This window comes from Frieseomelitta varia, unplaced genomic scaffold (genome assembly GCF_011392965.1).
Source record: "Frieseomelitta varia isolate USP_RPSP 00005682 unplaced genomic scaffold, Fvar_1.2 scaffold_464, whole genome shotgun sequence".
Classification (NCBI taxonomy): domain Eukaryota; kingdom Metazoa; phylum Arthropoda; class Insecta; order Hymenoptera; family Apidae; genus Frieseomelitta; species Frieseomelitta varia.
This window is the reverse complement of record NW_025110217.1, coordinates 65,077-81,446: the sequence shown is the minus strand read 5'-3', so window position 1 is coordinate 81,446 and position 16,370 is coordinate 65,077. Positions and strand designations below refer to the sequence as shown.

At 30.0% G+C, this 16,370-nt stretch overlaps 2 protein-coding genes across 3 annotated transcripts in view; one reads left to right on the top strand and one right to left on the bottom strand.

Annotated features, from left to right (window-relative positions):
• The window catches only part of LOC122532707 (TWiK family of potassium channels protein 7-like), a 5,275-nt gene extending 2,901 nt beyond the window's left edge, over positions 1-2,374 (top strand). Inside the window, exons 3-5 of one of the 2 annotated variants that reach the window (XM_043661724.1) lie at positions 671-1,026; positions 1,951-2,070; positions 2,194-2,374. In XM_043661724.1, the coding sequence (XP_043517659.1) occupies positions 829-1,026; positions 1,951-2,070; positions 2,194-2,340 (465 nt within the window). In that variant the 5' untranslated portion in view covers positions 671-828 and the 3' untranslated portion in view covers positions 2,341-2,374. Of the gene's footprint in view, positions 1-637; positions 1,027-1,950; positions 2,071-2,193 lie in introns of those variants that run through there. The other variant, XM_043661725.1, reaches the window with a different exon arrangement.
• Positions 2,375-3,147: 773 nt separating this feature from the next.
• LOC122532705 lies at positions 3,148-10,133 on the bottom strand. Its single transcript, XM_043661722.1, has 7 exons — positions 9,930-10,133; positions 8,990-9,182; positions 8,746-8,926; positions 6,976-7,155; positions 5,800-5,944; positions 5,612-5,713; positions 3,148-3,946 (listed from the first exon to the last, which is right to left on the bottom strand). The coding sequence occupies exons 3-7, from the start codon at positions 8,856-8,858 to the stop codon at positions 3,689-3,691; spliced, it is 798 nt and encodes a 265-aa protein (XP_043517657.1). The 5' UTR covers positions 8,859-8,926; positions 8,990-9,182; positions 9,930-10,133; the 3' UTR covers positions 3,148-3,688.
• Between the last annotated feature and the right edge of the window lie 6,237 nt (positions 10,134-16,370).

Genomic DNA, 16,370 nt, shown 5'->3' with positions numbered 1-16,370 from the left:
GGATTTTAATTTTACAATCGAAACACTAAATTTCGAACGTTCGTAGAAACTTGTATCTTTCTGAACAAAAATAAAAAAATTATCTCACATATATATTTATAATTCGTAAGCAGAGGATTTTAATTTTACAATCGAAACACTAAATTTCGTAGAAACTCATACTTTTCTGAATGAAAATGAGAAATACTGTTTGTTAAAATATTGCAAAGGATATTACAGCTTTATGCATTTTTTGTGTTTTTCGTATCTCTGCCATTCCATTAACCACGTTGCGCTGGAACAATTGATCGCGGACCATAACGAGTGACCGAACCGTATACAACAATTTGTCGCTGCCTTTTTCTTCCTGAACTCGTCGGTATATCACCGGATAGAAATTATTGACAATTAATAGATTTATTATTTGTTTTACTTTAATATAATAAATATATTTTATTATGTTTTATTTCACTTAAAACTGATTATATAAAACCTTTACCCATTATATTTATATATATAATAAATATATATTTTATTTCATTTAAAACTGATTACATAAAAATTTTACTTATTATTATACTTATATGTAATACATATATTTCATTGTATATTTTGTTTTACTTAAGAACTGAGGAAATATTGCAATTTTGGAACAAAAAAGGTTCTCGACGTGCGTGATACGTTATTCCAGCGCAAGAGGTTAATAAAGCGAATAGCTTTATCGCCACCGGCCGAGAAATTCATCGTGTGGTAGTGGTATGATAAGGGACAAATTCGAAGAAAGGAGAGGAAATGCAGTGAGGTGGTCCTTCGTGGAGAAGGGAAGGCGCTTCGAATCGGGAAGGAACGATGCCACGTTCGCGGCCGGAAACGTTCGAACTGATGGTAGAGGCCGAGAGGCCCTCCAAGTGCATCAGGTGCCTCCGTTTCCTGTGGAAGTTCTTCAGATGCGTTTTCTCCCACGTGTCGCTCGTCTCGTTGGTCGTTCTCTACTGTCTCATCGGCGCTTATGCTTTCGAGGCGCTCGAGGCCACCCACGAGAAAGAGGTAGACAAATTTTCATTTCTTCCTTTCTTTCTTGTCTCTGCTTATTTTTATATTTCATCTTCATTTTTTATTTCTACGCAATAGTAAATAAATGTTTTTCGTTAGCTCTTGTCTTTTTTCTCTGTCATGCGTACATTTCTGAAATTTAGAGAACAAGAACTTTTTCCCGTTCTTTCTTCTCTCTACTTATTTTTTCGTTTTATCTTTATTTTTTATTTCTACGCAATAGTAAATAAAAGTTTTCGTTAGCTTTTATTTTCTTTTTCTTTGTCATGCGTACATTTCTGAAATTTAGAGAACAACAAGAACTCTCATTTCTCCCTTTCTTTCTTCTCTCTACTTATTTTTACGTTTCATTTTTATTTTTTATTTCTACGCAATAGTAAATAAAAGTTTTCGTTAGCTCTTGTCGTTTTTTCTCTGTCATGCGTACATTTCTGAAATTTAGAGACCAACAAGAACTTTCATTTCTCCCTTTCTTTCTTCTCTCTACTTATTTTTACGTTTCATCTTTATTTCTTATTTCTACGCAATACTGATTAAAAGTTTTCGTCAGCTTTTTATTTCTTTTTCTCTGTCATGCGTACATTTCTGAAATTCAGAGACCAACAAGAACTTTCATATCTCTCTTTCTTTCTTCTCTCTACTTATTTTTACGTTTCATCTTTATTTTTTATTTCTACGCAATAGTAAATAAAAGTTTTTCGTCAGCTCTTGTCTTTTTTTTCACTGTCACGCGTACATTTATGAAATTCAGAGAACAACGAAAAACACTTTTACTTTCATTTCGTTTCAGCTGAAGATGACGAAATGGAAATCTTCTTTCTTTCTTGCCCCTCCAACGTCTCTCTCCTTTTCAATTTCAATTTTCATCATTCGTCTCCCCCTTTCTTTTTCTTCTCTTCTTCTTCTCTTCTGTTTCAGATTAAAAAAGGCATCAAAGACATCAGGGGGAACGTGGCGGAACAGCTGTGGAAGATCACGAAAGAGGTGGAGGTTCTGATTCGTGAGAATTGGACGGACAAGGCGTTACGCGAATTAAAGGTAACCCATTCGCAACGCGACACGACACGACCACCAGAAATTGAACTCGAATTCCCACCACTGCACTATCGCTAGTTCTCCGCTACTTCTTCGCTAGTTTTCCACACCACTTTTCTTTCGCAGAGCTTCGAGAACAACCTCGTGTGGATGATGGAGAAGGAGGGTTGGGACGGCAGCGAAGGCGAGGACGACATCCAATGGACTTTCGCCGGCGCTCTCTTCTACTCCATCGTGGTCATTACTACAATTGGTAAGACTAATCATCGTTAACACACAATGATCTTTATAACAACGTAATAATCTTAATTTAATCTTTGTGATAATATAAATTTAAATATTATATTAATAATGGATACCATTAAATATTTGTTACAATAATAATCTTAATTTAATCTTTATGATAATATAATGTTAAATATTATATTAATAATAACGTATAATATTAAATATTTGAAATAATAATAATCTTAATTTAATCTTTATAATAATATAATGTTAAATATTATATTAATAATAACGCTACTATATTAATAATGCTATATTATAATAAATATTAATAATAATAATAAATATTACTATACTAAATAATACTATACTAATTAATAATAAATATTTGTAATAATATAATATTAAATACTATATTAATAATAACGCATATAATATTGAATATTTGAAAAAATATTAATTTAATCTTTACTAATATAATATTAAATATTATATTAATAATGACGCATAATATTAAATATTTGTAACAATAATAATCTCAATTTAATCTTCATAATAATATAATATTAAATATTATATTAATAATAATACATAATATTAAATATTATATTAATAACGCATAATATTAAATATTTGAAGAAATAATAATCTTAATTTAATCTTCATAATAATATAATATTAAATATTATATTAATAATAACGCATAATATTAAATATTAAATATTACATTAATAATAACGCATAATATTAAATATTAAATATTACATTAATAATAATATATAATATTAAATATTAAATTAATAATAATATATAATATTAAATATTATATCAATAATGACGCATAATATTAAATATCTGCAATAACAATAATCTTAATTTAATCTTTATAATAAAAAAACAATACATCAATACGATACATTACGAACAATTCCTACCAGCGAAGAAAAGGAAATTCGTGACAATGTTTTAATTTTTCGTTAATATTTCGATGAGAAGAGAGCGTCGCATTGTGAAATACAATAACGATCTTTGGTATTTTCTTGTCTCTGCAATCTCTCGATACACTCTGATACATAACTGTCGCAAAAAAATTGATACGCCATATTTTGCCTTTCTTAAATACAACTTTCGCATTGGACAATTTTTCATTGGAAAGGATTTCGCGTAATTTGAAAGTTACTTCAGGTCGGTGCAAGTTACGTGAATCACCCTGTGATATTTCAGGTCGCGCGAATCCCCGTAGCTCTCTAGAATATCTTCGACATACGATTCTCCGTTTCTTCCAGCCAGATCGATTCTTATTAACAATTTACAAGGCGAAATAGGCCGAGAGACTCCTCCTCCTCCTCCTCCTCCTCCTCCTGTTGGATTGAAAGTCTGGTGTAAATGAGGCTTAAGCTTTTTCATTCGCGCTGGCGCTCCCCGTCTGGTTCTTCATTGCGGACCGAGCGTGGAAGTCAGAGTCGCTGTAGTCGTAATCCAGCTGGTAAGGGTTGCCGTGGGGTCGCGGATAGGGATTCGGATTCACCGCCGGGAAATGGTAATTTCCAGGATATCTGTTAGCGCCGGTGAAACTCCCCTGCGGCCTTCGATTACCATAATAGTTGGGCGATTGCACGAAAGCCGCCGGCCCGTACTTGTTCGGGGCACTCTGTAATTTATGTAAAAAGTACGACGGCATAAATCGATTGTCGGATGTACGATAGACCAGCGAAAATTAATCTCCCGTAAATTATTCTTTCGCAAGTTTTGGTTGGGTTATTTCGTACTCGATCATCCGCTATTGCGGGAGTAATCAACAGCGCGGTAAATTAATTCCTTCCACCCAACTTTTTGGAATAATAAATTAACAATCGTCCCCTGTTTCTTCAATTTTTGGGACTCTAAAAGCTCAGGCGGAGTCTCTTTGTGTCTCATTTGAATTAAATATACAATAAATTAATAAATCTTTCCAATTTTTGGGAATCTAAAAGTTTGGAGTCCCTTTGTATCTCGTTTGGATTAATGATACAATAAATTAACAATCGTCTCCTGTCTCACCAATTTTTGGGTTTCAAAAACTCTGGGGGAGTCCCTTTGTGTCTCAATTGAATTAGATATACAATAAATTAATAAATCGTCCCGTATCTTTCCAATTTTTGGGAAACTAAAAATTTGGAGTCCCTTTGTGCCTCGTTTGGATTAATGATACAATAAATTAATAATCGTCTCCTGTCTCACCAATTTTTGGGACTCTAAAAGCTCAGGCGGAGTCTCTTTGTGTCTCATTTGAATTAGATATACAATAAATTAATAAATCTTTCCAATTTTTGGGAATCTAAAAGTTTGGAGTCCCCTTGTGTCTCGTTTGGATTAATGATACAATAAATTAATAATCGTCCCCTGTTTCTTCAATTTTTGGGATTCTAAAAGCTCTGGGGAAGTCCCTTTGTGTCTCAATTGAATTAGGTATACAATAAATTAATAAATCGTCCCGTATTTTTCCAATTTTTGGGAAACTAAAAATTTGGAGTCCTTTTGTGTCTCGTTTGAATTAATGATACAATAAATTAACAATCATCTCCTGTCTCACCAATTTCTGGGACTCTAAAAGCTCAGGCGGAGTCTCTTTGTGTCTCATTTGAATTAGATATACAATAAATTAATAAATCTTTCCAATTTTTGGGAATCTAAAAGTTTGGAGTCCCTTTGTGTCTCGTTTGGATTAATGATACAATAAATTAACAATCGTCTCCTGTCTCACCAATTTTTGGGACTCTAAAAGCTCAGGCGGGTTCTCTTTGTGTCTCAATTGAATTAGGTATACAATAAATTAATAAATCGTCCCGTATCTTTCCAATTTTTGGGAATCTAAAAGTTTGGAGTCCCCTTGTATCTCGTTTGGATCAACGATACAATAAATTAACACTAGAACTACCGAGGACTAAAGTATAAGAGTTGAGTGAAAGAAAGTCGAATGCAAGCAATTATCGTGTTTTATAACACGATAATGAACGCGATAATAAAAACTTTTATTCACATATTTTACAAAGATCATTCGAATTTCTTTTCTTTAAAAAACGCAACGTTGCAAGCGGGGAAAATTGCTGTAAAAAATTATAAATTGATCATTTTGATCATTCTGGTAGTTCTAGTATTAATAATTGTCTTGTCTTTTCTTTCCCTCCTCCCCTAACTCTCCACTTTTTGGAAATCCCAAGTTTAGAGTTGCCTTGTGTCTCATTTGCATTCTATCGAGTAGTATTAACAATATTATTAATTAGTATTAACATTAAAAGTAATATTAGCAATAGTAATATTAGCAGAAAAATAGTACCGGATACAAAGGATAGTGTCCTTGTCCGTATTGTCCGGAAACCAACGCTGGGTACTTCCTGCTGTTAAAGCAGCAGTACTTCTTATCTTTGGAACAGCTCCCCTAATTGACAAAATTGATAACAGGAAGTGAAATAAGAACAGGACGATTTGTGATTTTTCACGATCAACTTTCGTCTCGTCACTTACGAATTTCAATCCGGCGGAAGGGCAATTAAAGCTGTATCTACATCTGCAGGTGTCGTATTCTCGATATCGAGGATCGTCCTTGACCCAAGGTGGCACGAAACCGGTTCCCAAGTCGCCACCGTCGACACTTCCGGCGTAAGGAGGTCTTAAGAGACGAAAGCGTGTTACTCAACAGTTATTCTCAGTTTTTACGTATTTCTTTTTATTATTTATCATTCGTTTGTTAATCAGTATTTTAGTTATAACTCTCGGCTCTTCAAACTAATCGAGCAATCGACAAAGCTTCGCGAATGTAACTTCCAACGAAATGAAAAGAAAATAGCTTTCGGGAAATATTTACCTTACAAAAAAAAAAAAATTCCTGACACACGTAGCATATTATATATGTATATTGAAGAATATTATATATTAAAAAATATATAATTAAAAATACATATATAAGGAAATATAAAGAAAAGAGAATATAAAGAGAATATAAAGAAAAATACATATATATTAAAGAATATATAATTTAAATGTTATAGAAAAAAAACTATAAATTAAAGAATATATAATTTATATATTATAGAAAAATAGATATACATTAAGGAATATATAATTTATATATTATTGAAAAATATATATATTAAGGAATATATAATTTATATATTATAGAAAAATACATATATATTAAAGAATATACAATTTAAATATTATAGAAAAAAATCTATAAATTAAAGAATATATAATTTATATATTATTGAAAAATATATATTAAGGAATATATAATTTATATATTATAGAAAAAATCTATAAATTAAAGAATATACAATTTATATATTATAGAAAAAAAAATATATATATATATTAAGGAATATATAATTTACATATTATAGAAAAAATATATATATCTATATTAAAGAATTAAGGAAAAAAAATATATTTAGTTAGTTAATTATAAATTTAGTTTAGTTATATATATTAAAGAAAAAATTGAAAGAAAAGAAAGGAGAGAATTGAAGCTAGTGCAACCTCTAGACCGTGTAACTCCGAGCCTCGAGTCCGATCGGTTTTCGTAAAATTCGACAGATCAGGTCGAAATCATTCGGTTGCACAGAGTCGAGATCGACATCGGGGACGCCGGGGCCGCGAAAACAGGCTTACTGGGTTGGAAAACTGCGAGACGATACGAAATACCTCTTTATAATGCCCGTTGGTCCACCGGGGCCGACAAGAACTTCTTTGTTGCCAGGATACGACGTCGGTACAATGGGTCTACCGTTAGGACCGTAAGGTCCGGTGTTTTGTGGTCCAAATCCTATGAAAGGTCTGTCGTGGCCGAGATCCTCGAGGTTCTCGTTCACCTGGTACCTGTAACTGAACAGGCAGTCCGCATTTTTATTCACTTCTCCTTTATGTTTATTTTATTCTCCTTCTAACCAGTACGTGTGTGTATTATCGTATCAATCTTGTCTCTGACATTAGCTTCGGATAAATATACTTTCAGATATAAAAGATACATTCAACTCTCTGTACAATCTACATCTACCAATATGTCACAGATATAGGAGAAATAGACTTTGACTTTTTAAATTTTTCTGTGCAGTTAATATTAATAAATCGTTAAATAAACCATCTATATAATTATCACATCAATATTAACAATTAATATACTCTCATATTATATATTAACAATTAATAAACTCTCAAATAAAGCATCTATATAATCATATAACATTTACTTACTAACAGATCACAGATGTAATAGGAACAGATATGATTTTTTAAATTTTTCTATGCAGTTAATATTCTGTCAAATAAACCATCTATATAATCTACGTTTACCTACTAACAGATATATCTTGTCTCTGATATTAGCTTTAAATAAATGTACTTTCAAATATCTATACAATCTACATCTACCTATCAACAGATCACAGCTATAATAGAAATAGACTTTGATTTTTTTTAATTTTTCTATACAGTTAATATTAATGAATCGACAAATAAACCATCTACATAATTATAATATATACATTAACAATTAATATTAATAAACTCTCAACTACAGTATCTATATAATCTACATTTACTTATCAACAGATCATAGACGTAATAGGAACAGACTTTGAATTTTTAAAGTTTTTTTAAGCAGTTAATATACTTTCAAATAAACCATCTACCTACTAACAGATATAATAGCAATCTTGTCTCTGATATTAGCTTCAAATAAATATACTTTCAACTATCTATACAATCTACATCTACCAACCAACAGATTACAGATATAATAGAAATAGACTTTTAAAAATTTTAATATACAGTTAATATTAATAAATCGTCAAATAAACCATCTACATAATTATAATATATACATTAACAGTTAATATTAATAAACTCTCAACTAAAGTATCTATATAATCTACATTTACTTATCAACAGATCACAGACGTAATAGGAACAGACTTTGAATTTTTAAAATTTTTTAAGTAGTTAATATACTTTCAAATAAACCATCTACCTACTAACATATAATATCAATCTTGTCTCTGATATTAGCTTCAAATAAATATACTTTCAACTATCTATACAATCTACATCTACCAACCAACAGATTACAGATATAATAGAAGTAGACTTTGACTTTTTTAAATTTTTCTATATAGTTAATATTAATATTAATAAATTTTAATTTTAATATTAATGTTAATATTAATAAATCGTCCAATAAACCATCTATATAATTATAATGTATATCAATATTAACAGTTAATATTAATAAACCATCCATATAGTCTAAATGATCTAGATTTATTTACCAGCATATCACAGATATAGTATCACAGAGATGTGATACCAAAATTTCCAAATGATCATGCAATACTTTGAAAATCATCCAAAAGCAAGCTATCATCTCATCAGAAAAAAAAAAAAAAAAGAAAAGAAATCTCGAAAAATCCAACACACCTTGTCCTGTCGACGTTACTCTTCTGTTCGTCACCGTCCCTCCACACCCACCCATCCTCTTCGGCGGCCGCTATAATCACAGTGACGCAACAGAGGAGAAAGAACGTGGCCATCGTTTGACAGGATGATGGTTTCGTCTCGTTGCCAGGTTGGCTAACTTCGCGTTGGCGAATATCGCCGACTAAAACGAGAGTGAAAGTGAATCCCGTCTTTATATATGCACCGTGTTGGAAGGTGAACGTACCTAGCGTGGCTCGTTTCGAGGTCCCCTTCGATAGCGATCTCGGATCAACAGTTTTCGCCCGTGTGCGAATTATCTCGCGCGCGCGTCTCCTTTTCGTTGCGGCGATTAAAATCGTTCGAGAGAAAATCGGACAAATTCTGGCGATGGGTGGAATATTTGCTGTAGAATTGGGTAACCTTCAGAAACGAAGTGTCTGAAAGCAAAATCAAAAGATGTAGAATATATAAATATGAAATATAAAAATATAAGTGTAAATATGAAACATAAAAATATAAATATAAATATGAAATATAAAAATATAAGTATAAATATGAAACATAAAAATATAAGTATAAATATGAAATATAAAAATATAAGTATAAATATGAAACATAAAAATATAAATATAAATATGAAATATAAAAATATAAGTAAAAATATAAATATAAATATGAAATATAAAAATATAAGTAAAAATATAAATATAAGAATGTAAAATATAAAAGTATAAGTAAAAATATAAATATAAAACATAAAAAGTATAAAAAATAATATTTTATATAAAAATATAAAATATAAAAGTATAAGTAAAAATATAAATATAAAACTATAAAATATAAAAGTATAAGTAAAAAATATAAGTAAAAATATAAATATAAAACTCCAAAATATAAAAGTATAAGTAAAAAATATAAGTAAAAATATAAATATAAAACTATAAAATATAAAAGTATAAGTAAAAAATATAAGTAAAAATATAAATATAAATATAAATATAAAATATAAAAATATTAGTATAAATATAAGAATATAAATATAAAATATAAAAATATAAAAATATAAATATAAAATGTAAAAATATAAATATGAAATATAAAATGTAAATAAAATGAGTAAATTGACAAATGAAATAAGAATTAGGAGAATTGGAGATCGAACGATGAAACATTTGTTTGCAAACCTTCGATTGCCACCGAAAATTGTAGAGAAGGTCTCACGAGATGCATTGAGTAACGTGAGGCGAGCACGTGGGTGCGGTTGCGTGGAAACCAGCGTGTCTCTCGTGTCTCGTGTCTCGTCCTTCGATCTGGGAAAATCCGTCGACTCGTGGAGGGGAAGTTGATGATTTCATTGTATAGGTGGTCTCTCCGACCTCTCTCTTTCAATAAGACCCAGCGAAATGACGTAACGCAACTTCGTCCACGTAGGACGTCCTTAATTCGAGCAATTTTCTCATTCTCTTGTCGTGAATTATCCCCCCGAAGTTAGTTAACTTTGACTTTCTCTAAAAATTGATCTTCACGGTGTGTTTGACTGCAATTTCCAATTCTTTCTTTTTTCAATGAATTAGATTTGAAGGTCACATCGACACCGAGATCGGCGACTAGGTGCTTATATTTTGTAGCACTTATAGTTTCGGATGATTTTGAAAAGTCAGGGCAGTGGTCGAATCTTCTCTGCCCTCGGAGTAGCTCAAAGTTTGCGCACATAAGGGGTGAGCCAAAAGTCACTTTCCACTCAGATAAATTCATAACTTTATTTTATTATACTATACTATTTTTATATTTCATATTTATTATATTATATAATATTATAATATATATTATAGTATATATTATAATATAGTATATAATATAATATATTATAATATAGTATATATTATAATATAGTATAATATTATAATATACTATATAATATTATTATAATATTATATATAATAATATATTATATTATTATTATAATAATATAATAATATTATAATATTATACTATAATATACTTATACTATACTATAATAATATACTATAATATACTTATACTATACTATAATAATATACTATAATATACTATAATATTATTATAATATTATATATAATAATATATTATATTACTATTATAATATAATAATATTATATATAATTATTATATTATAATATTATATGTAATATTATATATAATAATATACTATAATATTATTATAATATTATATATAATAATATATTATATTATTATTATTATAATATAATAATATTATATATAATTATTATATTATAATATTATATGTAATATTATATTATAATATTACATATAATATTATTATAATATTATATATAATATTATTATAATTTATCATATTATACTATACTATATAATATTATTTTATTGCTTGAACTTAAATTTCATTTGAAATTAGCTTCTTCTTACATTTTGATGAAAAAGAAAAATGGGTGGAAAGAAATTACTGGCCCATCGTGTAGAGTATGTCGAGCTGTGACATCCAGATTTTTGGCATCCATCGCAGAAAGAAGGGTCATTCCTCTCGATTAGATGTTCATGGCTAATTTCCAACTCTTCTCCACTCTTCGGATACTTAGAAAAAGAAAAAAAAAAAAGAAAGAAAAGAAAAGAGAAGAAACTCGCAGACGAAGAACGTCTCAAGTTGTCACGAATTCAGGCGAGACGCGAGGCTTTTTGAACGATTGCAGTTCGTTTCGACAACGATGGCGTGATAGAGTCAGTGAACGTTGAACGTTGTTCGAGGCGAGAGAAAAATGGCCACTTGGAAGCGTCGCGTCGTTTCTCGCGGTCGGGTGTAACCTTGTTTCGAGAGAAGGAAAAAGGCACGATCGAACGAAAATCCAATGATCAAGGTCATTTTCACGGGCAACGCGGTCCCGACCACCGAGGAAATTCACTTTTCCTACCGGGACAGGAAGTCAGAGGCGGTGGCGGCGCTTGGTAATTCGTTTTCCTTGATTTTTGCGCCGCGTTTGTCGGCCAACGATCCCGTCGATTAACCGTTTCACGGTTCCGCGACGAAAGTGGACCGCTAAGTTTGTTAAGTTCACCGTGAGAATTCATTGTGACGGCGCGATAAAAAGCAGGACCCTCTCGGAGGATGAGGATAATTTTCTTCTTTCGAACGAAAGAAGCGCGCGCGGCGAGAAAGTTGTTTCCGTCTGCCGGAATTTAATTTCGCTTCAGACTGTAAAGTTTAAAAAAAAAAAAGGGGGGAAATTCACTTGCTATATACTTATGGACGATATGACAAATTGAGATAAATTGAGAACAGATAGATAGATAGGGTGGCTGGATAATGAAACCATCAAAATGGTGAAAATGAACATTTGAATATTTTATGTAGATGTATGATAATGTATTTTTGGAGAGAAATATTTATAAGATAAATATTTATTAAATGTTATTAAATATTAAAAATAAAATATTAAAAATGAAATATCAAATATTATAAATTATTAAAAATGAAATATCAAATATTATAAAATATTAAAAATGAAATATTAAATATTATAAAATAAAATATCAAATATTATAAAATATTAAAAATGAAATATTAAATATTATAAAATATTAAAAATAAAATATCAAATATTATAAAATATTAAAAATGAAATATCAAATATTATAAATTATTAAAAATAAAATATGAAATATTATAAAATATTAAAAATGAAATATTAAATATTATAAAATATTAAAAATAAAATATCAAATATTATAAATTATTAAAAATAAAATATGATATATTATAAAATATTAAAAATGAAATATTAAATATTATAAAATATTAAAAATAAAATATCAAATATTATAAAATATTAAAAATGAAATATTAAACATTATAAATTATTAAAAATAAAATATCAAATATTATAAAATATTAAAAATGAAATATTAAATATTATAAATTATTAAAAATAAAGTATCAAATATTATAAAATATTGAAAATAAAATATCAAATATTATAAAATATTAAAAATAAAATATCAAATATCGTAAAATATTGAAAATAAAATATTAAATATTATTAAATATTATTAAAATATTTATAAAATTTTCTTCGTAAAATACATAAGTAAAAACACATGCTTTATGTAAATAAAGATTTTCTGTTTCTTTTACTTTAATGCAGTAGTACCGAACATTATTTTGGCCATGCTGCACTTAAGCTTATCTCTAAAATCCTGTTGTCTCACTCCTGCCTGCGGCACAATAATTTTTATTATTAAAAAAGTGAATTTTTGACTTCGTGGAGGAAATCTAAAAGGCCATTAACTTGGTTTAAACAAGTTTCCATAGAACGCGATATCCATGGCTAGAAAAAAATGAGAAAAAAGTTAAATTTTCATTTAAAGAAGAAAATCAAACTGTGGGCCCCTTATATTTAACCACGGCTTCAACATCTCTGACAGAAAATTTTACTTTGCTTTAGTCGTCGGTAGTTTCCCAGTGTTAAATATCGTCAAGCGTACGGTGATCACAATGGGGGAAGAATGACGTCACACCGTCGGGGAAAATTTCGATCTCTCCTCGAGGAATCCGGTTACATGCACCCGGGAAAAATCGACCAACAAACAAAGGCTTGTAACGCGTGACCGAGTTGCGTTCCGAAATCCAGCTGGAACATCCGCTCTGCTTTTGTGCCCGATCGATCGATCCTCGTCCCCTTCCGGCGGATGCGCTCAATCTTCTCCATCTTCCTACTCCCGCGTTCTTTCTCGACTGTTAATTAGAGCAATTAAAAAGAACAGGAAGAAAACGGGAATGGAATCGGAGATGAAAATCTATCTTTAATAAAACTTTACCTTAGATATATATACATATATATATATATATATATATATATATATATATATATATATATATATATACATATACACACACATTAATGAAGTGACAAGTATGTTAAGGCATCACAAGAAAAAAAATAATTCCGTACGTCCCAGCAGATGTATGACTACCTAAGAAAGGGGTTACAAAATAATAATGATGAAAAAAATCATTTGTACATTCCATAAGTTTGTTCAGTGCAGGCGAGCGGGCGCTTGTCATGACTTGACAAATGAAAACTTTTTAAGAAAGAAAAAAAAAAGGGAAAGTTATGCGTTCGATATTTTACATTTCTTTCGTGATAACAAATGATTTTTAAACAGATGTAATTACGGGGTTGGAGATCGATGCAAATGAAATTGTTTTGCGGGGGTTTATTGTTATACAGGAGCTGACAGTGAACTCTGGTACATGGTATTACGGCCTTTTGATCAGGCCACCATCTCTCCCCGTAATGAACATGTCGTGTTAAAATCGAGGACAAGAATTCGTTGCGCCCGCTTGCCAAATTTTATTGACTGCGCAGTATTTTCTATCTAAACAAAAAACAATAAAGCTTAACACGTAGGCGCATTTCCAGGAAAGAAATAAACAATACAAAACACCAGACGTTTCAAAACATCTTCAGTTTATAATTGCGCGTGAAACCAAAAAAGATGGAAATCCCATTTTTTTGAATTATTCTGATCAGAAGAAAAAAGGAAGAAACAGTAGGGAAAATATTTTAGGTTCGACATATCCTGTTATTGTTGATTGATTCTCGTTTGAAAATGCACCTGTAATTTAATTGCGTTGTGAAAAACACTTTAGAAATTTAATTACTTTCTTTCTTTTGAAATTCTCAACAACGACGATAAAAATAAACGGCGTAACGAAAATGGAAGAGAAGTCTAAAAACTTTTTCGAGAAATAAATTCACAACCAGTAGTATAACACAAGCGAAATGCAAATACGAGCCGGGGAGCGGTGGTGGTGGCGGCGGCTTTTGCAACGAGAGAGAGAGAGAGAGAGAAGAACAGAACGAAAGAGAAACATATAGTGCTAAAGAGCGCGAAAGCGATCTTCATTTTAAACAAAACACACTTTTCATTCGACGAAATGCAAAATAGCACATGAATATATTGCGCCAATTATTACCTCTGTTCTCCCTTCTTCCTAGAATATGTTTCCTGTCTTTCTAATAATGATAATTTAGAAAAAAGGAAAAAAAAAGAAGAAAAAATCTGCTATTTAACCATAAAAATTGTCCGTGTAATGTATATATCACCCGCCATGCTTTACACAATGTACGATTGAAATAAAGTTTTTAGGCTAGATTAGGTTGGATACTAATTGCATACCAAGAAAGATCTTGTATTGTAGCTGAGAGCGAAAACAAAAATCAATGTGCAAATAAACGTGTGTGCGTGCGTTGTATGTACAGTAAACAAAGATCGGTAAATGCTAGTACGTGTGAAAGAAAGAATGAGTGAAAGAAAGGAGCCAAAAAATGAGAGAGAGAGAGAGAGAGAAATGAGAAAAAAGCACTGGCAGATGGAGGAATGATACGCCGCCGCCGCCGCCACCCTTACGTACTATCTTCCAGTGTTATATTAAAAATGGACTCATTATTGAGCGCAAAGAAGTGATACTGATCAATAACAATTATTTATGTTATAATTCGTCCTCGATGTTACAGAAAAGAAAACCGTGTTTAATAAAAATTTAATTTGGACAAACAGTATCAGTACTCACTTGTATATTATAGAAAATTTACCTGGCTGTATACATACACTATATTAGTAGCGATAAGAGTAATTAAACGCATGATGTTGACGATCCATTTTTTATCACTGCCATTCAATTTGAAGAACCATGCTTTCTATATTGCATCACTGATACCTAATTCGCGTCTTGTTGCAACATTGTTCAATGTTCTACATATTCGAAAAAAGAAAAAAAAAAAAAAGAAAAACAATAAATACAGAGAAGAAAAAAAGAATTGTGTACAAAAATAATTGGACGAAAAAGGAGACAAATCAATACGATACAGAAGATAAAAGTTTTATTGATTTGCCGAAATATTTTAGTTTGAACCTCTTTTTAGCGATGAAATGATATTATTTCGTCAGATACACAACCTACTTACATACTTGTTCCTCGCTTGTGAATATATAATTATTGTTTACGTAATGTGTTCAGAGAACATTGCAAATCGAATTAACATTGCACGAAAATTACTATTAAAACTGCATATATAAAAAGAAATATAAACTTGTTACGTAATCGAACTTATTCACAGGGAATTTTATCTGTGTGGTCGTACATATATTCACGTATACCTATAAACTGTGCACACAATCATATACGCATACATACGCATTTTATCTCGGCCATGTGTATATATATGTATACACAATACATATATGATGCATAGCCGAAGTAAAATCAGGTCGTTCTCTAAAATAAATTGATACCCGTTTTACTTTCACTCGAAACGGTACAATTGTCATTGTTAAGCAGATAATATCGAATAATAAAATATATAATTTGTTTGAGAAATATTAGTTGATGTGTATCGAAAGTAAATGGCAAATATTATTTTAACAATCGATCCTTGCTAAAGTTTATGTAAATATTCAAAACAAAATATATGTATATACTTTATTTATAAACATATACATACATATATATATATATATATATATATATGTATGTATCGAGATAGAGAGCCTGTGATTAGTTTATTTCATATGATATTTGTATCATATAGTCACGATTATTTTATAGT

Coding starts and splice junctions, on each gene's coding strand:
- LOC122532705 (XM_043661722.1), bottom strand. CDS start 8,858: ATGGCCACGTTCTTTCTCCTCTGTTGCGTCACTGTGATTATAGCGGCC. Junction 5,945..6,975: donor CCAACGGGCATTATAAAGAG/GTATTTCGTATC, acceptor TCGTCTCTTAAG/ACCTCCTTACGCCGGAAGTG. Junction 5,714..5,799: donor CTTCCGCCGGATTGAAATTC/GTAAGTGACGAG, acceptor TTTGTCAATTAG/GGGAGCTGTTCCAAAGATAA.